Source organism: Talpa occidentalis, unplaced genomic scaffold (genome assembly GCF_014898055.3).
Source record: "Talpa occidentalis isolate TD23 unplaced genomic scaffold, MPIMG_talOcc4v2.1 talOcc4.10, whole genome shotgun sequence".
Classification (NCBI taxonomy): domain Eukaryota; kingdom Metazoa; phylum Chordata; class Mammalia; order Eulipotyphla; family Talpidae; genus Talpa; species Talpa occidentalis.
In genome coordinates, this window is record NW_023600993.1 from 90,931,244 (window position 1) to 90,946,431 (window position 15,188).

Consider the following 15,188-nt stretch of genomic DNA (forward strand, 5'->3'; position numbering starts at 1 on the left):
GCCAGGGAGCAACCCACAGGGCGCAGCAGACCTCTCCTGTCTCGCCCACTGCTCCCCTCAGCAGTGTATCTCAGTAGATCTGCTTGTTCTGCTCCCCACTCTGTCTCTGGTGACTCCTCTCACCCCGCCCCCAACCTCCCCGCCTACACCCCGGTTCTTGTATGCATAGATAAAGAAAAATAGAAAATAATCCGCGCCTCCGCGCCCGCAACTGGAAACTAGGTCGGGCAGAGCGCAGGTTCAGCGTGTGTTAACGCCAGATCAAGGCCAAGGCCAAGGGCCCGCCCCTCGCCGCCGAGCCCAGGGGGGCCGCGGGGCCCCGCCCCTGTCCCCGCCCCGGCCTCCGCGGGGCTCCGGCGTCCGAGAGGGTTCGCCGCGCTCCGCGCCGTTCGCCTGGTGGCGGGGTCCTGGCTGCCCGAGGTAAGGTCGCCTCTCCGGGCGCTCGGTCCTCCCGGCTCAGGGCGCGCGGCGCCTGTCGGAGGTGAGCGCGGCTGCAGGAGCGGCGGGGCGGGCAGGGCCTGGGAGGGCACAGCGCGCGGCATTCAGGACGCCGCGGCCAGCGCTGGGGGAGCGCGAGGACAGCCGCGCGGGGCGTGCGCCGGGGCCGGCGGCGGGCGGGGAGGTCGGGCCCGAGGGAGACCCGCGGCCCCGCGAGCTGCTGCTGTCTGCCGCCCGCAGGCCCAGGGTGACCCTGGGCGGGCCCCAGTACGGCTGCGCCAACCTCTGGCGGCTGCGCCAGGAGCGGAGGCTACCTGGGTCTGCACAGTTCTCGGTGGTGACACTTGCCCGGAAGATCAACCTTCACCGCCTCCCCCACCCTGAACCCGAGCCGAGGCCGTGAGGCCCGGCCCCTCCCAGGCAGGTGGAGATTTCTTTCTGGAACGCACAGCCTCTGGGCCTGTCGGTTCGGAAACTCTTCGTGCCAAGCCCCGAACACTTCACTCCCCAACTTCTCTGCGATCCGAAAGAGGTGCCAGGAAAACATTGGGGGGAAAGAGTTCTCCGTATGGATACTGTGAAGTCTCAAAAATATCTGGGAGGACCGTCAGCCGTCTGGAACTGGCTGCCGCGGAGGGCAGGGGTAGAGTGGCCTCAGACCTGCCTCAAAAAGTGCCGTGCGCTCAAGAGAAGGAGCTAAGTGTATCCTCCCAAGCCACCCTCTCCCGGCCGTGACCTGGCCCCTCACAAGGTGGCCAGAGTCGAGTCTCACTGTGCCCTGCGAGGTGGATGGTGAGTTGCCATGAGAGGCAAGGCCTGGGTTCCTAGCCTGCCAGGGCCACTGGTCAGCGTGGCTCCCCTTCTCCTTGTGACGAGGATTAAATGAAAAAAAATTGGGACTTGCTGCCTATCACGGACCCTCAATAAATGTCGATATGGACTTCCTTTCTTTTTGCTTCGACCATATCAGAGCCCCATACCCTGACCCACAAATCCTGTGCCTTAAGGGCTAAGGCTGGAATGCAGAATATGACCCTCTCCCCGTACCTACCTGGATGCCGTGGGAGGGAAGGCCAGAAGGGTCTGTTGCCCATCATAGGGTTGTTCTTGACTCATCTCCTGAAGCTCAGCACATCCTCTCCTCCCCTCCCTCACCTGCTTGCCTGGCGGCTGGGAAAGCAAGGCATGCAGAGTGAGGCGGTGGGCCTGGTAGACAGGACTACTGCCCTGTTGCCCATGTGGGGAGGGATCTGCCGCGTTAGCATCTTTGGGGCACTTTCTGCTCTGCAGCACTGTCTCCTTGGGTCTCACCCAAGCCTGACACCCACATTTCTACTCCAGCCTGACCCTCTGTCCTGTACCCCCTTCCCTTCCTGAAACCCACTTAGCCATCCAGTCATATGTTAAGCTTCCCTTGTTCACAGTGTAGCTCTGGAGTCCCCTCATGCACTGCTCTTCCCCCAGACTCGCTGTAAGCAGCACCATCCATCCCCCAAGCACCTAGGAGTCACCCTTGGTTCTTGTCTTCCTCATTTCCACATCCACCAAACACCAGGAATCCAACCACCTCTCGCCACCAATGTGGTTTTCATCCTGGCCATCCCTGTCATGTCCCCTGCTGTGGCCTCCACACTTGTCTCCCTGCTTCCATTCTGTTCCCTCCAGGATCCAGTTTCCTCACAAACACTAGAGAGGTTTTCAACATAAATTCTCTCCTTTCCCTGCTCAGCACCTTCCAGGGGCTCCCCATTTCACTCCCAATAAAACTCAAAGCCCCCACCATCACCACCTTGACCTTGGTTTCTACCCATCCCCCTAGCTTTCTGAATCTGGACCACCCAGTCTGCTTTCTGTTCTTCAAACATGTCAAACTCATTTCCAAGTCAGGACTACTCACTTGCTGTGCCCCCTGCCCAGAAGACTAATCTCACAGAAGGGACCAGCTCAGCCTCGATATCCCACCTCAGAAAGGCTTTCCTGACCACCCCAGTTCACGCAGTATGCATGCCCTCCTCTAGGGCCTGTTTCATTACTCTGCTTTCTTCTTTATCATTATGTGCAAGTCTCGTTTATGTATATGTTACTGTTGTCTGCCCACCCAAATAGAATAGCAACTGGATAATGGCAGAGATGTTATCTGTTATTCCCTGCAGGCTTCCCCATGAGAGAGGCAAATAAAAAACAAACCTATCTAGAAGCACCAAATGTGGTAAGCGCTACATAAGCAACTGGCAGTGATTGTATTTGAGACACTTAAAAATGTCAAGCTTATGAAGCTAAGCTATGGTCAAACCAGCTGTCCGAGTCATTTTAGGAGTGAGGATAAACCTAGAGAAATGATTGGTAACTTTCCCCTGATCACATAGTGAGTAGAACTCAGCTTCGCGGCCTAAGAAAACAAGGCAGCAGGCTTTAATGGTGGGCTGGCCTCCTGATCCAGAGCCGGAGGACCTCAGTTCCTTGTTCTTCCACTAACAAGTCCCAAGACCTTGGATTTCTTGGTATTTCATTTTCTCCATCTTTGAAGTAGAGTGAGCCTACTGGGCTGCGTCTGCCCACCTCCTCCTTTTCTCCATTATACCCAACAGCTAGCAGCACTTCTGAGGGGAGTCCTCTTGCTGTTAGGGGCTGGGCATGCATACAGATCTGGCAGCAATGTGGGCAGCCAGAGCCCTCCCCAACACTGGACCGACCCGCAGGGCAGAAATGCACCCTAGACCTTCTAGGTTTAGTCCTTCTGGTTTTAGTCCTCAATCCATTTTTTTAAAAGATTGATTTATTTATGCATACAAGAACTGGGGTACAGGCCAGAGGTGTCGGGGAGTGAGAGGATTCACCAGAGACAGAGTGGGGAACAGAACAGGCGGATCTACTGAAATACACTGCTGAGGGGAGCAGCGGGCGAGTCCAGAGAGGTCTGCTGTGCCATGTAGGTCACCTTCCTGGCCGGGGAATCAAACTGGTGCTGCAGTGGCTGCCAATAGCTTCATAGTGCTGTGTCTTAACCCCTTGTGCCACCAGGGAGGCCCCTCAATTCTTTTTTTTTTTTTTTAAGTAAAAGTTTTAAAACTTCACAATTCAACTTGACAACAAAAATAGTATTCAGGCAATTTTCTGTGAAGAAGGCACAGGTTTTCTAGTTCCCCAGAATTTTTTTTTTCCACCAATTCATTTTAAAATAAATTCATTGAGGGCCTCTGAGATTCAGGCAATCACAAAACAGGATGTTTAAAAAGAGTAACAGGGGCCTCCCTGGTGGCACAAGTGGTTAAGCACAGCACTGTGAAACAATCCGCAGCCTCTGCAGCACGAGTTTGACACCGGCCATCCAGGGAGCAACCCACATGGCGCGGCAGACCTCTCCTGTCTTGTCTGCTGCTCCCCTCAGCAGTGTACTTCAGTCTGCCTGTTCTGTTCCCCGCTCCGTCTCTGGTGAATCCTCTCACCCCCTGCACCTCTGGCCTGCACCCCAGCTCTTGTATGCGTAAATAAATAAATCTTTAAAAAAAAACTTAGTTTGAAAACCTTTAAAAAAAAATAAAAAGAGTAACAAAACTGCCAGCATTCCAAAAAGCTGAGGAAGGAAGCCTCATCCAACTCCACTCCCACCCCTGTTGCCACATGTGATCTGTTCTCTTTCAGTCTTTTCTCCTCTCTTTCCGTCCACCCTTCATGGGTCCCGTCAGGGCCTGGACTGACAGCAATGACGTTTGCAGAGGAGAAGACTTATCAGTATATCCGCCGCTATCACAGCAACTTTTGCAGTATCCATGTTCTGGAGATTCTGCCTTACCTGTACTGCCTCACGACAAGTGACCAGGTGAGCTAGGGCGGGCGGCCAGCCTCTGAGCGGGGGCAGGGCTGTGGAATTCAGCGCTCACCCAAGCCTTCTTCCTTTTGTGTTCTGCTGGCAGTTCTTGACGATTTTTTTCTCTTTCTCAGCGAGGCGTGTTCAGGGTGGCTCTGCAACTTCCCCAAACTCCCTCTTGCGTCTTCTCTGTGTGGAGCCTGGAAACACCACGCTGGCTGAGATCTCTGTGCTCTGGTTTCCCCTCACTCACTTTTACCAGAATGTTCTTTTTCTTTGTCTCTTTTGTCCTGGCTCCTGCTCCTTTCTCCTTGTGGGACCCTGTCCTGGAATGGAGCTCAGGGCCCCGTTTTGAGAGTTCGTGGGCGCTTGAGCCCCTCAGAACTTGCTGGGCCCTTAGAGAAGGGGCCAGACCCCTGCCAGTTTCAGCTGCTCTCGGGTGGAGATGCACAGCTCTCTGCTCCTCCACACAGGTGCTGTTGGTTCTCAAGTCTGTGACTGAAGGGGTTTGGCCCCTTCCTCTTGTATCTTGGGGCTTGCGGGGATACCTGGTTACCTAGTTTCTGCAGTAAATGTATTCTGCAGGTTTTCATTTCCGCTTTCTGGTTGCCTGTTTGCAGGTGTGAGTTCAGGCAAGTGTAAACATTCCACAGCTACTGTCATTGTCTCAGAGTCTCCCCAGTATCCTCATCCTCCCTGTATCTTACTGTTGCCCCCCTCTCTTTTCCTCCCTTCCTTCTTATTTTTCCTATAAATCTTTTCCTTCTCTGCTAATTAAAACCCTTTTTTCATGCCTTGGGGGTCAGTATAAAACCACCACTTTGGCATCAGATGAACTGGACATGGATTCCCGCCCCACGGCAATGGGCTCTTTGCCACCTTACTTCCACTGTGCCTCAGTTTCTCCAGCAGTAGAATAAGAGTAATAATCGCATTGAGTAAGCGAAGCCATGCAAAGGCCTGAGCGCAGTGCTTGGAACACAGTAGGAGTCCATTTCCCTAATGCTGCCTCTAAACTTGGGCTACACCCTGGCCTCTGACCCAGTTTCAGATGACTGGCTCTCTGCTGTGACTTTGTCTTGTCCTTTCTGCAGCTGTCCCCTCCTGAGTGGGGAAGGGGTCAGGGCCACCTGGTTTGAGCAGGGCGGTGACTGTCTCTTCCAGGACAGACTGCGGGCCTATTTCAATCAGTGGGGCAACCAGAACACCCTCTGGGAACTCTTCCATAGTCTTCAGCGGCGGCAAGGCTGGGTAGATGCCTTCATCCAGGCGCTGAGGATCTGTGAGAAGACCGAGCTTGCCGACGAAGTGGCCAGCGTCTACCAGAGCTTTCTACTCCGTGAGCCTCCTGCCCTGGCCCTTCTCGCGTCCTGTCCCCTCATCCCGGCATCCCTAATGCTCTGTCACCCTCCCTCCCGTCACTTCAGGGAATGAACAAAGCTGGTGTAGACCCCAGCTCCATCACTTGTTGTGTCCCTTTGACAAAGTCTCTTAATTTTCCTGGGCCTCAGTCTTCCCTGTAAAATGGGGCTTAGTGGCAACATCCAGCTTGTGTGGTACCACGGGACGGTGGCTTAGTCGGGCTGGGCACTTCGCGTGTGCTCGGCAGGTGGAGCCTCCTCAAGTGTTTGTGGCTGTAACATCAGAGGCCTGCCCCTTTCTCATTCCTCCAGTCTCCCCTTTCTTGGTTCACCTTCCTGCTCTGCTCCCATCTCACCCCCTCCCTCTCGCCACTGTCTTCCTTTGCTCCCTCATAGGCTCCTGCCTTCCTTCCCCCTCATGTATTCCCCTCCCTTGGTTTCCCCTAGAGCCTTCCAGGGCCCCACCCCAGCCTCTCAGTTACCTCTCAACACTCCCTGCCCGCCCAAGCTGGCAAGAGGCGATCCAAGGGGCTGAGCCCGGAGGAAAGACCAGGCCAGCCCGGTTTATGTTGCAGACCAGAGGCAATGCCTGACCCGGCTCAGATTTATAGCCTTAGGATATCTCTACGTTCGCCTCCCTCCCTTAGACATTTCGTCACTTATGGACATTAACACAGATACCCTGAGTACAGAGGGGCGGGTGGCGGCGGGAGCTGGGGAGGCAGCAGCAGGTCAGGTGTCAGTCAGTGAGTGCAGGAGGGGGCGAAAGCCGCTGGGCCCAGGATGCCTGGGGTGGAGGAGTGGTGACTCTTGACCCAGTCTGGGTGAAAGACCCATGGGTGCTCACGTGTTCTTCTTTCCCCTCTCGCTCCTCCCACCTCTCCTTATTTTCCCCAGCTGCTCCCTGCTTCCGCTGAAGAGAAGCTTGTCTCCTCCGAGGAGTGCCTCCCACCTCAGGGTGGCTTTTGGAGTAGTGGGCAGCCAGTCACCGTGGATCTGAGGGTCCAAGAGCACTCACTAGGTCTCTCCTGTTACTGGGAGCACCCTGTTCCTCCTTGACCATGTTCCTCCTTTGTCCTCACCCCCCAGCCCCAAGGGAGCCAGCATCAGTTCCTGCCAAGCTTCCAGGGCCCTCCACAACCTCGGCGACTCCCAGCACTGCCCACAATGGCTACAGAGAAGAGTTAAGGAGCCTGGTTCCTGTCCAGGACTCCCAGTCACCACAGTTCCTGGGAGAGGTACCTCCTCGCAGTCTACCTTGGGCCCCTACATTTGTGCTCCTGTCTGTCCACTTATGCTGTCCCAGTCTTCCAGAAGCCCTCTCCTAGCCCCCACAAATCTCACCTAATCTCTGCTCAGAACCCCAGGTCTTTTCCAGCACGGATCTGTCCCAGCCCAGCCCAGACTGCCAACCAGGGCGTCATTCTGTGGCAGCCTCCTATCTCTGTCCTCACCAGCTGTGAGGGCACAATTTTGGGTCTTCGCAGTGGTCGGTGAGAGATGTTGAGCTTAGTGGAGGGGCCAGGAAATGACCAGACAAGGTCATTGGGAGTGCGAGGAAACAGGAGGGATGGGGTAGGGGCTGGGTAGTAGAGCTGCACTAATCAAGTCTTGGGGAAAGATGAGTGATTCTTTTTTTTTTTTTTTTAAAGATTTATTTATTTATATAAGCACTGGGTACAGTTAGAAGCGTGGGAGGGTGAGAGAATTCACCAGAGACAGAGCGGGGAACAGAACAGGCAGACTGACGAAATACACTGCTGAGGGGAGCAGTGGGTGAGACAGGAGAGGTCTGTTGCGCCATGGGGGACCCTTGCCGGCGGCCAGGGATCGAACCGGCGCTGCAGAGGCTGCGGGCAGCTTCGCAGCCCGGTGTTCAACCACTGCACCACCAGGGGAGGCCCAAGATGAGTGATTCTTTTGGGATGTGAGTGGACAGTGGGGTGTCCAGGAGCACCAAACTGTGGACTTAAAGCCCATGAAGCCCAAGAGGTTTGTGCAGTGGTCACAGAAAGGGAGACCTTTCTATAGAGCCAGAGAGATAGACAGGAACTCCCCATGTGTGTGTTTTCTATGAGGTGGGTTCATAGTCACCTATAGACAGATAGTCTGACTGACCAAAGCTGAGGCAAGAGCTTCCTTGGTGCTTGTGCTTCATGGTATGGCTTCATGGTATGCTGCCCTTGGCCAGCCCCTGGGAGATGTGATTGCCTTATTCAAATTTTCCTCCTTGTAGGATTCAAAGACAGCCTCACAGACATCTAGCTCTGGAACTGATTTTAGGAAGTCAGGCGACCCCCAGGAGCCCACCTCTGACATGGCGGCCCGCAGACCTCTAAGTTCTGGTGGACACCAGGAGCAGGACACAGAACCAAGCAGTGCCCACACGGCAGGTATGCATGGAATCCAGAGTTATAGGGCCTCTCTGACCTCTAGGGAGAGTGGGGGTGAGAGTGCCCCCCCCCCAGCTTCCTTAACAGGAGGCAAGGGTGGGAATAAAGAGCATTCACCCAGGGAGTAACCCATTTCCGTAGAGGGTGTATTAGTTAGTGTTTGCTAGGTAACAAACAGTCCCAACAGTTAGTAGCTTAAAACTTGACTATTTATTTAGCTCATGAATCTGTGGGTCAGTAATTTGTGCTGGCAATTTGGGCCGTTCTGATCTTGGCTGCGTTCCCTCTTGTGTACACACAGCGTACAGCTGTCAGTGGGGGCACTGTGCTTCTCTTTTATGAGTCATTCTCTAGCAGACAAGCTCGTTTCTGAGCAAGGTTCAATGGCATCTAAGATTCTGAGAGAGGGGTGGGGACTCCTGAGGCAGAGGCTTAAACCGTGTTCCTTTTTCTCAATCTATGGCCTGCAGCCTGAATCTGCTCTCTCATAAGAGTGAAATGGCCCCTCCCTCTAGCAGCATCCACAAGCTTGACGAGCGCTATTTATCTTTTGTTCTTTTTCTTGTCCTGCCTGGGGTGCCTCTCCCATCTCCTCATTAGCCTGGTGGAATCCTGGCTGCTGCTGTTGCCATCTTCCACCCCCAACCCCAGCACGATCAGGTCTGGTCCAGAGCAAGGGCCCAAGCAGAGGAGCTCACGACAGTCCTGGGGCATGGAGGCCCGGCCAGCCACCAGCACGTACAGGTCTCCTAGGTCTAGGGATGGGGGTGGGGGCAGTGGGGGCCCGAAGCCACTCCTGGGAGGAGGGTCTGAACTGGGGGAGCAGGTAATGAGAGTTCGTAAAGGCACTTATATCAGGATTCCCCATGGAACTCTGAACACTCACGAGACAGGCTAACGAAGGTCAGGCGTGAATCTGATGCACCCCCCTCACCTCCTCCTGTCAGTTTCAAGGCCAGCCCAAGAGTCAAGGAGTAGGGGAACAAGGAAAAGGACAAGACCATAGATCTGGGGTGTGCAGTGAGGGAGGAGTCTGAGTGATCAGAGACACAAGAGGGGGTGGATGTTGTTTGAGGGTGGAATGGTGGCAGGAGGGCTGTACCTAAGGGGAACAATTACTGTGCAAAGGTGACTGATGATGTAAGAAAAGAAAAAGGAAATGACTAGGGGAATAGACTTCCTCCCTAGATGAGAGGACTAACCAAGTCACATTGCAGAGGGCATGGGTGGTAAGGGAAGAGAATTAGGGCCATGTCCACTCGCTACCAAAGGGACTCTGTAGGGACCTTCCAGCATCTATGGGACAGTGCAGGAGGCAGAGGATGGGGCTGCCAGCTGTTGGCAGGGAGGCCCTTAGGCCCTGCCTTGCCCCAAAGGAGCCTCTAGCTCCCATCTCTCTAGCTCTGTCACTTATCTTCTCAGCCCCCAAGGAAGTATGGTCTTCATCAGCCAGGGGCCTGGACCCCAACACCAGTTTTCAGTGTTCAGGAACATAGACCTGCCCACTCTGACTTTCCCAAGGGGCATCTCTGCACCACTGTTTCCCAAAAAGTGTTCCCCCTGACACCAGACATGCGAGCAGTTAAGCCATCTTAGTGCCCCATGCTCCTGTCATCCTCAAACTGTGACTCACGTCTCCATTTGCAGTCCTCAGCAATGACCGCGCGCCATGGAACACCTTTCAGGAAATGCTGCCACGGAGCAGGGCGGCGAAGGGCACTTAGATTTCAGTATGTGCGTGGACAGAGGTCCCCCAAGACTCTGGTATTAGATTGGCAGGAGGAGGAGGTGAGGGGGGTGCATCAGAATCACGCCTGACCTTCGTTAGCCTGTCTCGTGAGTGTTCAGAGTTCCATGGGGAATCCTGATATAAGTGCCTTTACGAACTCTCATTACCTGCTCCCCCAGTTCAGACCCTCCTCCCAGGAGTGGCTTCGGGCCCCCACTGCCCCCACCCCCATCCCTAGACCTAGGAGACCTGTACGTGCTGGTGGCTGGCCGGGCCTCCATGCCCCAGGACTGTCGTGAGCTCCTCTGCTTGGGCCCTTGCTCTGGACCAGACCTGATCGTGCTGGGGTTGGGGGTGGAAGATGGCAACAGCAGCAGCCAGGATTCCACCAGGCTAATGAGGAGATGGGAGAGGCACCCCAGGCAGGACAAGAAAAAGAACAAAAGATAAATAGCGCTCGTCAAGCTTGTGGACGCTGCTAGAGGGAGGGGCCATTTCACTCTTATGAGAGAGCAGATTCAGGCTGCAGGTCAAGGACTCAGGACAGACAGGACCGGGATGTGCCTGCAGCTGTTTTGGGCCTTCAGACCTGGGAGCAGTGAACAACCTCCTACTGCTAAGGGTTGGGAGGTTGGGAGACTGGGTGGCAGTAGGGACAGTATGAGCTGGGGCAGTGGGCCTCTCTCCAGTCCCCTGAGGACTGTGATTTGAGTATGACAGCCTTACAGGTTTGTGTTTCCCTTTTTGTCTTGCCATCTGTAGGCGTGGCCTCTGGTCTCACATCACCCCGTGGGCCTGTTTCTCCTACTGTCTCCTTCCAGCCTCTGGCCCGTCCCAACCCCAGGGCAAGCCGCTTGCCTGGACCCCCAGTGTCAGCTCCTTATTCCGGCATCTCCCCCCCTTCCACTGGCTTTTCTTCTGTAGGGGGTGCTAGTGACCCAGTTGAGGATGCCATCTATTCCAGTGTCCCAGGGGTCTCTATCAACTCTATGACCACCAGCACCGTGCCTTCCAAGTTACCCATCAACTCTTCAACCACTGGCATGGTGTCTTCTAAGGGGCCCACCAACCCAGCATTTGCCAACACAGTGCCTTCCAAGTTGCCCACCAGCTCTTTGACCACCAGTGCTGTGCCTTCCAAGGGGCCCACCAGCTCAAAGCCCCCTGGTACAATGACCACTAACATGCCCACCAGTCTACCAGCATCTAAATTGCCCATCAACTCAGCTCGTGCTGGCACAGTGTCACCCAAAGTGCCTACCAGCTTGGTGCCTGACCACAGGATGCCCATGAGCTCAGTGCCCAGCAAGGCATCTGCCGACACAGTGCCCACCATCAAGAGCAGTAAAAGACCAACAGAGGTGAGTCTTCTCCTAGCAGTGATCCTGGTCCTTTCCCCCAGCCCTGACTCTGGACTCTTCCCACCCTTGTCTGTCTGGACCTTTTATGAAGGCATAGAGATGGCTCAGAACCAGTCACACCCAGACCCTCATACCAAGCAGGACAACTCGGTTCCCCTGGTCATGTGCATTAACCCAATTAGACCGCAGAGCTCCCTGTTTAGCTTAGCAGTGCCATTTTGCAGATGAAGAAGCTGTGAGGAGTAGAGCCGAGTGGCCTCTCTGCTCTTCACCAGCAGACGGTGCCTGCCCCTCTAAGCCAGGCTTTTCAGACAGTACCCGGCCTTTCTAGCCTGCAGCCCCACTCTGACTCGGTAGCCTTCCCCATCTGCCTCCTGTGAGCCCTCACATCTAACCCTCCTGCTGTTGTCTTCCTGGTGGGACCAAGTCCATGGGCATGGTCAGGCCTCTGACCCCATCTCCACTCCATGGCCCCTCAGACCCAGGCAGTATGTTGAAGTGGGATGGGGTCACATGCCACCAAACGCCCCCCAGAGTAAGGGTGAGGTCACCACCGATATGGTTGCAAGGCCTTGGTCCTCTCCTCACCCCTGCCCTTCTGCACCATCAATGAGTTGAGCCCCAAGAGAGGGTGGCCTCACAGGCCGTGTGGATTGGGAATTGGGGGATGGGGGTGCCAGTTCATGCCCTGGCCTGGGAATCGGACTGCCTGACCTGGCTTGTCCCCTGCCATCCTCTGTCCCGTCAGCCCCTCCTTTCTTTCTTAGGAGACCCCAGCGTCTCCAGTACCCACAGGTGCTATGACTGGAGGCAGCTCTCCCCATCCTGACCGCAGTGCTGGCAGCTGGAGCCCAGAACTGGAGCTGAGCAAGCCTGATGTGCTGATGTCCCGGCTGGACAGCTCGTTCTCTGGCTGTTCCGGGGACCTCGCCATTAGCTACAGCACCCCCTTGAACACAGGACGTGATAACACCCCAGAGGAGAACGAGTACCAGACACTGGAGAGCATCAGGATCCATGTGGAAGAGGGCGCCAGTGCCGACCTGCTAGCTGGCAACTCCCGGCAGCAAGGTGCCCTGAACCTCCAGAAGGGGCAGCTGCCAGAGGAGGCGAAGGCAAAGGCCTCCTGGGCCTCATGGCTCAGGGCAGCCACCGTGGGGGCACTGCTGGCTGGGCTGCTGGCCGTGCTGTACCGGCGGCGCCTGCTCCAGAGAAGCCTGTGAGCCCTCCTCGCCACGCATTGGCTCCCCTCCCTTCCGTGCTTCAGCCAGAGACTTGGAGCCAGGCTGTCCTGCCACTTTGTCCTTTCACTGGGCTGCGTGAGAGCAGGGCTCAGGGCCTGCAGGCCTGGCAGGAGGTGGTACAAAGGCTGGACTGAATCCTGGGAAGCAGCATTTCCAGCTGGTGCTCTACTCAGCACCCTCACCACCCTAGGCTTTCTGGACCCTTGGGAAGTGCTCCTGATCATGCCCACTGGGCAGTCCAGGTTGTCGCCCTTGTTCTGTGAGGGAGGTGACCCCAGGCAGGCTTTATCCCTGTTTGCTCAAGCCTGTGCATCAGGAGGTGCCATGAGAGAGTCCCACAGTCCTGGGGTTGGCAGTGCCCCTCCCTACTCCCCACACTCCCGCCCGCCCTGGAAGCTGACAGCAGATCTGCTGGGTGGGAGACCACAGAACCTCCCTCCAGCCTCCAGTGACGGAGCCAGAGGCCCTTTCCCAGGAATGGCAGGGTGGCCAGTCTCCAGGGACTCTGCTGCTTAGAAACCCTGCCTGTCAGGTCTCCTTCCTCTGCCAGGAGAGAGGGAGAGAGAGAGAAGGTCTGGAGGTCTGGAGTTTCCCTGGATCCTGGGAAGACCAAGGCAACTGCTAGGTCTGAGGAACACCTTGGGTGCCCCCTCCCTCCTCCTCACCTGCCTCTTTCCCTCCTTCCTGGTTTCCATTTTCTTTAGCTCCCTATAAGGTAGAGGCCCCTGTAGGGTTTGGGTTTCAGCTCTTCTCTGCTGTGTGTTCTTGGCAGAGAGTCAGACTTTTCTCATTTTGCTGCCCAATATGGCCAGTGATTGTCGTGGCTCATCCTTCACTAGTTTCTTCTGAGACTAGCGCGAACAGCTGCTTGTCAAGGGCCCTGCCCAGAGTGCTTGGCCACTAAATGCTTCCACCTCTCCCCTGCTCAGCCTGGTTGAAAAGAGGGCACGAGAGGCAAACAAGGACAAAGCCCGGATGGGGGTATCTCCTCCAGAGATGCAGTGTAGTGTGGCCTTGGCCTCATCCTGCCCTGCTTCCCACTAATTTTATGCTCTTGGCCACGGTATTAGCCTCCTGTGCCTCAGTTTTTTCATCTGTAAAATGGGGTTGAGTAGTAAATTACATATTTCTCCTAGTGTTTGAGGATTAAACGAGTTTATCTGTATAAATTCTAGAATGTTTTCTGGCATTTACTAAAGATTGGAAACGTGGTTATTATCATTGCTCAAAAGTAGAGGGAAGAGAACTCAGGGCTACAACTTTAGAAGCAGACCTGCATCCTGTTGCCCCTACCTCCTGCCTGGTATTTTCTCCTTACATTATTTTGTGCATTAGAGAATTCTGGGGGTGGAGAGAGAAGCATGTCCACTAGGACAATCTGCAGAGTAGAAGCTGGGTACCCCCCAGCAGCCAGATGAATTAGGGATATTCTCATGGGTTCTTTTCAGGTGCTCATGGCCGGAAATGATAGGCAGAGGAGACTTAGGACCTGCTTCCACTTTGCAGCTGTGTAAGGGACCTGGACTACAGCCCTGGCGAGATATCTGGGGTGGGCATCACCGTGGCCTACCCCCAAGCTGCCAGTCTATAGGGTTCTGTACCTTGTTTTAACTGCTACAGCCTTGGCACTGCCCTAGGGGGCTTCAGCAACCTAATAACCTCTTCCTCTATTTCTGATCTCTTCCCCCTTGCCCAGAACCCAAAAACCTATATACCCTGAAACCAGAAGTCATCCCTGCCCAAACAACCTGCTCCATTTCCTATTACCCTTGCTCTTAATCAGCCCTCTGTGCTTTCCCTCCCTCCAGCAACTCAGATCCAGGAACAATTCCTTCCCCAGTAGCTTTGGGAACAAGTATCTTTGTATCCATCAAAGCATGACACTTCAGTGGTGGAATTTCAAGCAAAATGATCAGCTGTTGTAGGAGCTACCTCTGGATAAGGTGTGTGGGGACCTTCCTGCAGGTTTCCGATCATGCTGCCCAAAAGCACTGACTAGCCCTGCATTGAACAGTCCCCCTATTTCAACAGCGATCAACCTGGCGGTCTCTAAAGGGCCAACTTCATCTTTAAGCGAGTTTGGGAATTGGCCAGTGTATGGAGGCTGATGGCCTGGGGACAGCTTGGGGTCGCTGATGGAATGTCTGATGTCAGGGGCCTGCTTTCAGCTACAGGAGGGAATGTGTTGGAGGAAGAGCCAGGCAGGTTCCCCTCACAGCCACGGCCTGGACCATGAGGCCAGAACCAAAGAAGGGAGGGGGAACCTGTGTGGGCCCCTACACTTAGACCTGGGGAAGCACACTTCGCCTTGGGGTAATGGTTGGGGTGGGACAGGGGACCCAGTGCCATCCTAAGCACTAGGGGCAGACTTACCAGCAGCTCAGTTACTTGCGTATAAATCCCTCTACCATCTGCCTCCTGCTGAAATGCTTCCCTCAAAGCATAAGCGCACCACTGCTGTCTCTCCTTGGGAAACACCTGCAGGTCCAGTGAAGCCAGACCAGTGCCTCACCCTCACCTTATCAGATTTAGGGGAATTTTTTAGTGAAAGATCAGGAAGATATCCTATACCCTGCCAGGCCTTGGATTATTCATAGCTGCTGCTTTTTTTTTTTTTTAAGATTTATTTATTTACACATATAAGAACTGAGGTACAGGCCAGAGGTGTGGGACTCACCAGAGACAGAGTGAGGAACAGAACAGGCAGACTGACTGAAATACACCACTGAGGGGAGCAGCTGGCGAGTTAGGAGAGGTCTGCTGTGCCTGGTATCTCCCTGGTTGGGGATCGAACTTATACTGCAGTGGCTATGGATAGCTTCATAGCTTGCATCTTAAATCCTTGCACCACCAG

At 54.9% G+C, this 15,188-nt stretch overlaps 1 protein-coding gene across 4 annotated transcripts; it reads left to right on the top strand.

Moving 5' to 3' along the window:
• The first annotated feature begins 349 nt into the window (after positions 1-349).
• On the top strand, positions 350-13,749 carry MAVS (mitochondrial antiviral signaling protein). 4 transcript variants are annotated; one of them, XM_037498488.2, is made up of 7 exons: positions 350-420; positions 4,125-4,258; positions 5,411-5,585; positions 6,697-6,845; positions 7,844-8,000; positions 10,492-11,090; positions 11,858-13,749. In XM_037498488.2, the coding sequence occupies exons 2-7, from the start codon at positions 4,142-4,144 to the stop codon at positions 12,311-12,313; spliced, it is 1,653 nt and encodes a 550-aa protein (XP_037354385.1). In that variant the 5' UTR covers positions 350-420; positions 4,125-4,141; the 3' UTR covers positions 12,314-13,749. The 4 variants fall into 4 exon arrangements, with proteins under 4 accessions (XP_037354385.1, XP_037354392.1, XP_037354376.1 ...); XM_037498495.2 differs by having other exon boundaries at positions 388-420; positions 4,081-4,258; positions 10,654-11,090; XM_037498479.2 differs by having other exon boundaries at positions 388-420; positions 4,081-4,258; positions 11,858-13,748.
• The last annotated feature ends 1,439 nt before the right edge of the window (positions 13,750-15,188 follow it).

What these genes read in the sequence shown, in the direction of transcription:
- MAVS (XM_037498488.2), top strand. Translation starts at nt 4,142, where the DNA reads ATGACGTTTGCAGAGGAGAAGACTTATCAGTATATCCGCCGCTATCAC. An exon ending in AAGCAGTGCCCACACGGCAG is followed by an intron (nt 8,001 to 10,491) that starts GTATGCATGGAA and finishes TGCCATCTGTAG; the next exon opens with GCGTGGCCTCTGGTCTCACA. An exon ending in GCAGTAAAAGACCAACAGAG is followed by an intron (nt 11,091 to 11,857) that starts GTGAGTCTTCTC and finishes TTTCTTTCTTAG; the next exon opens with GAGACCCCAGCGTCTCCAGT.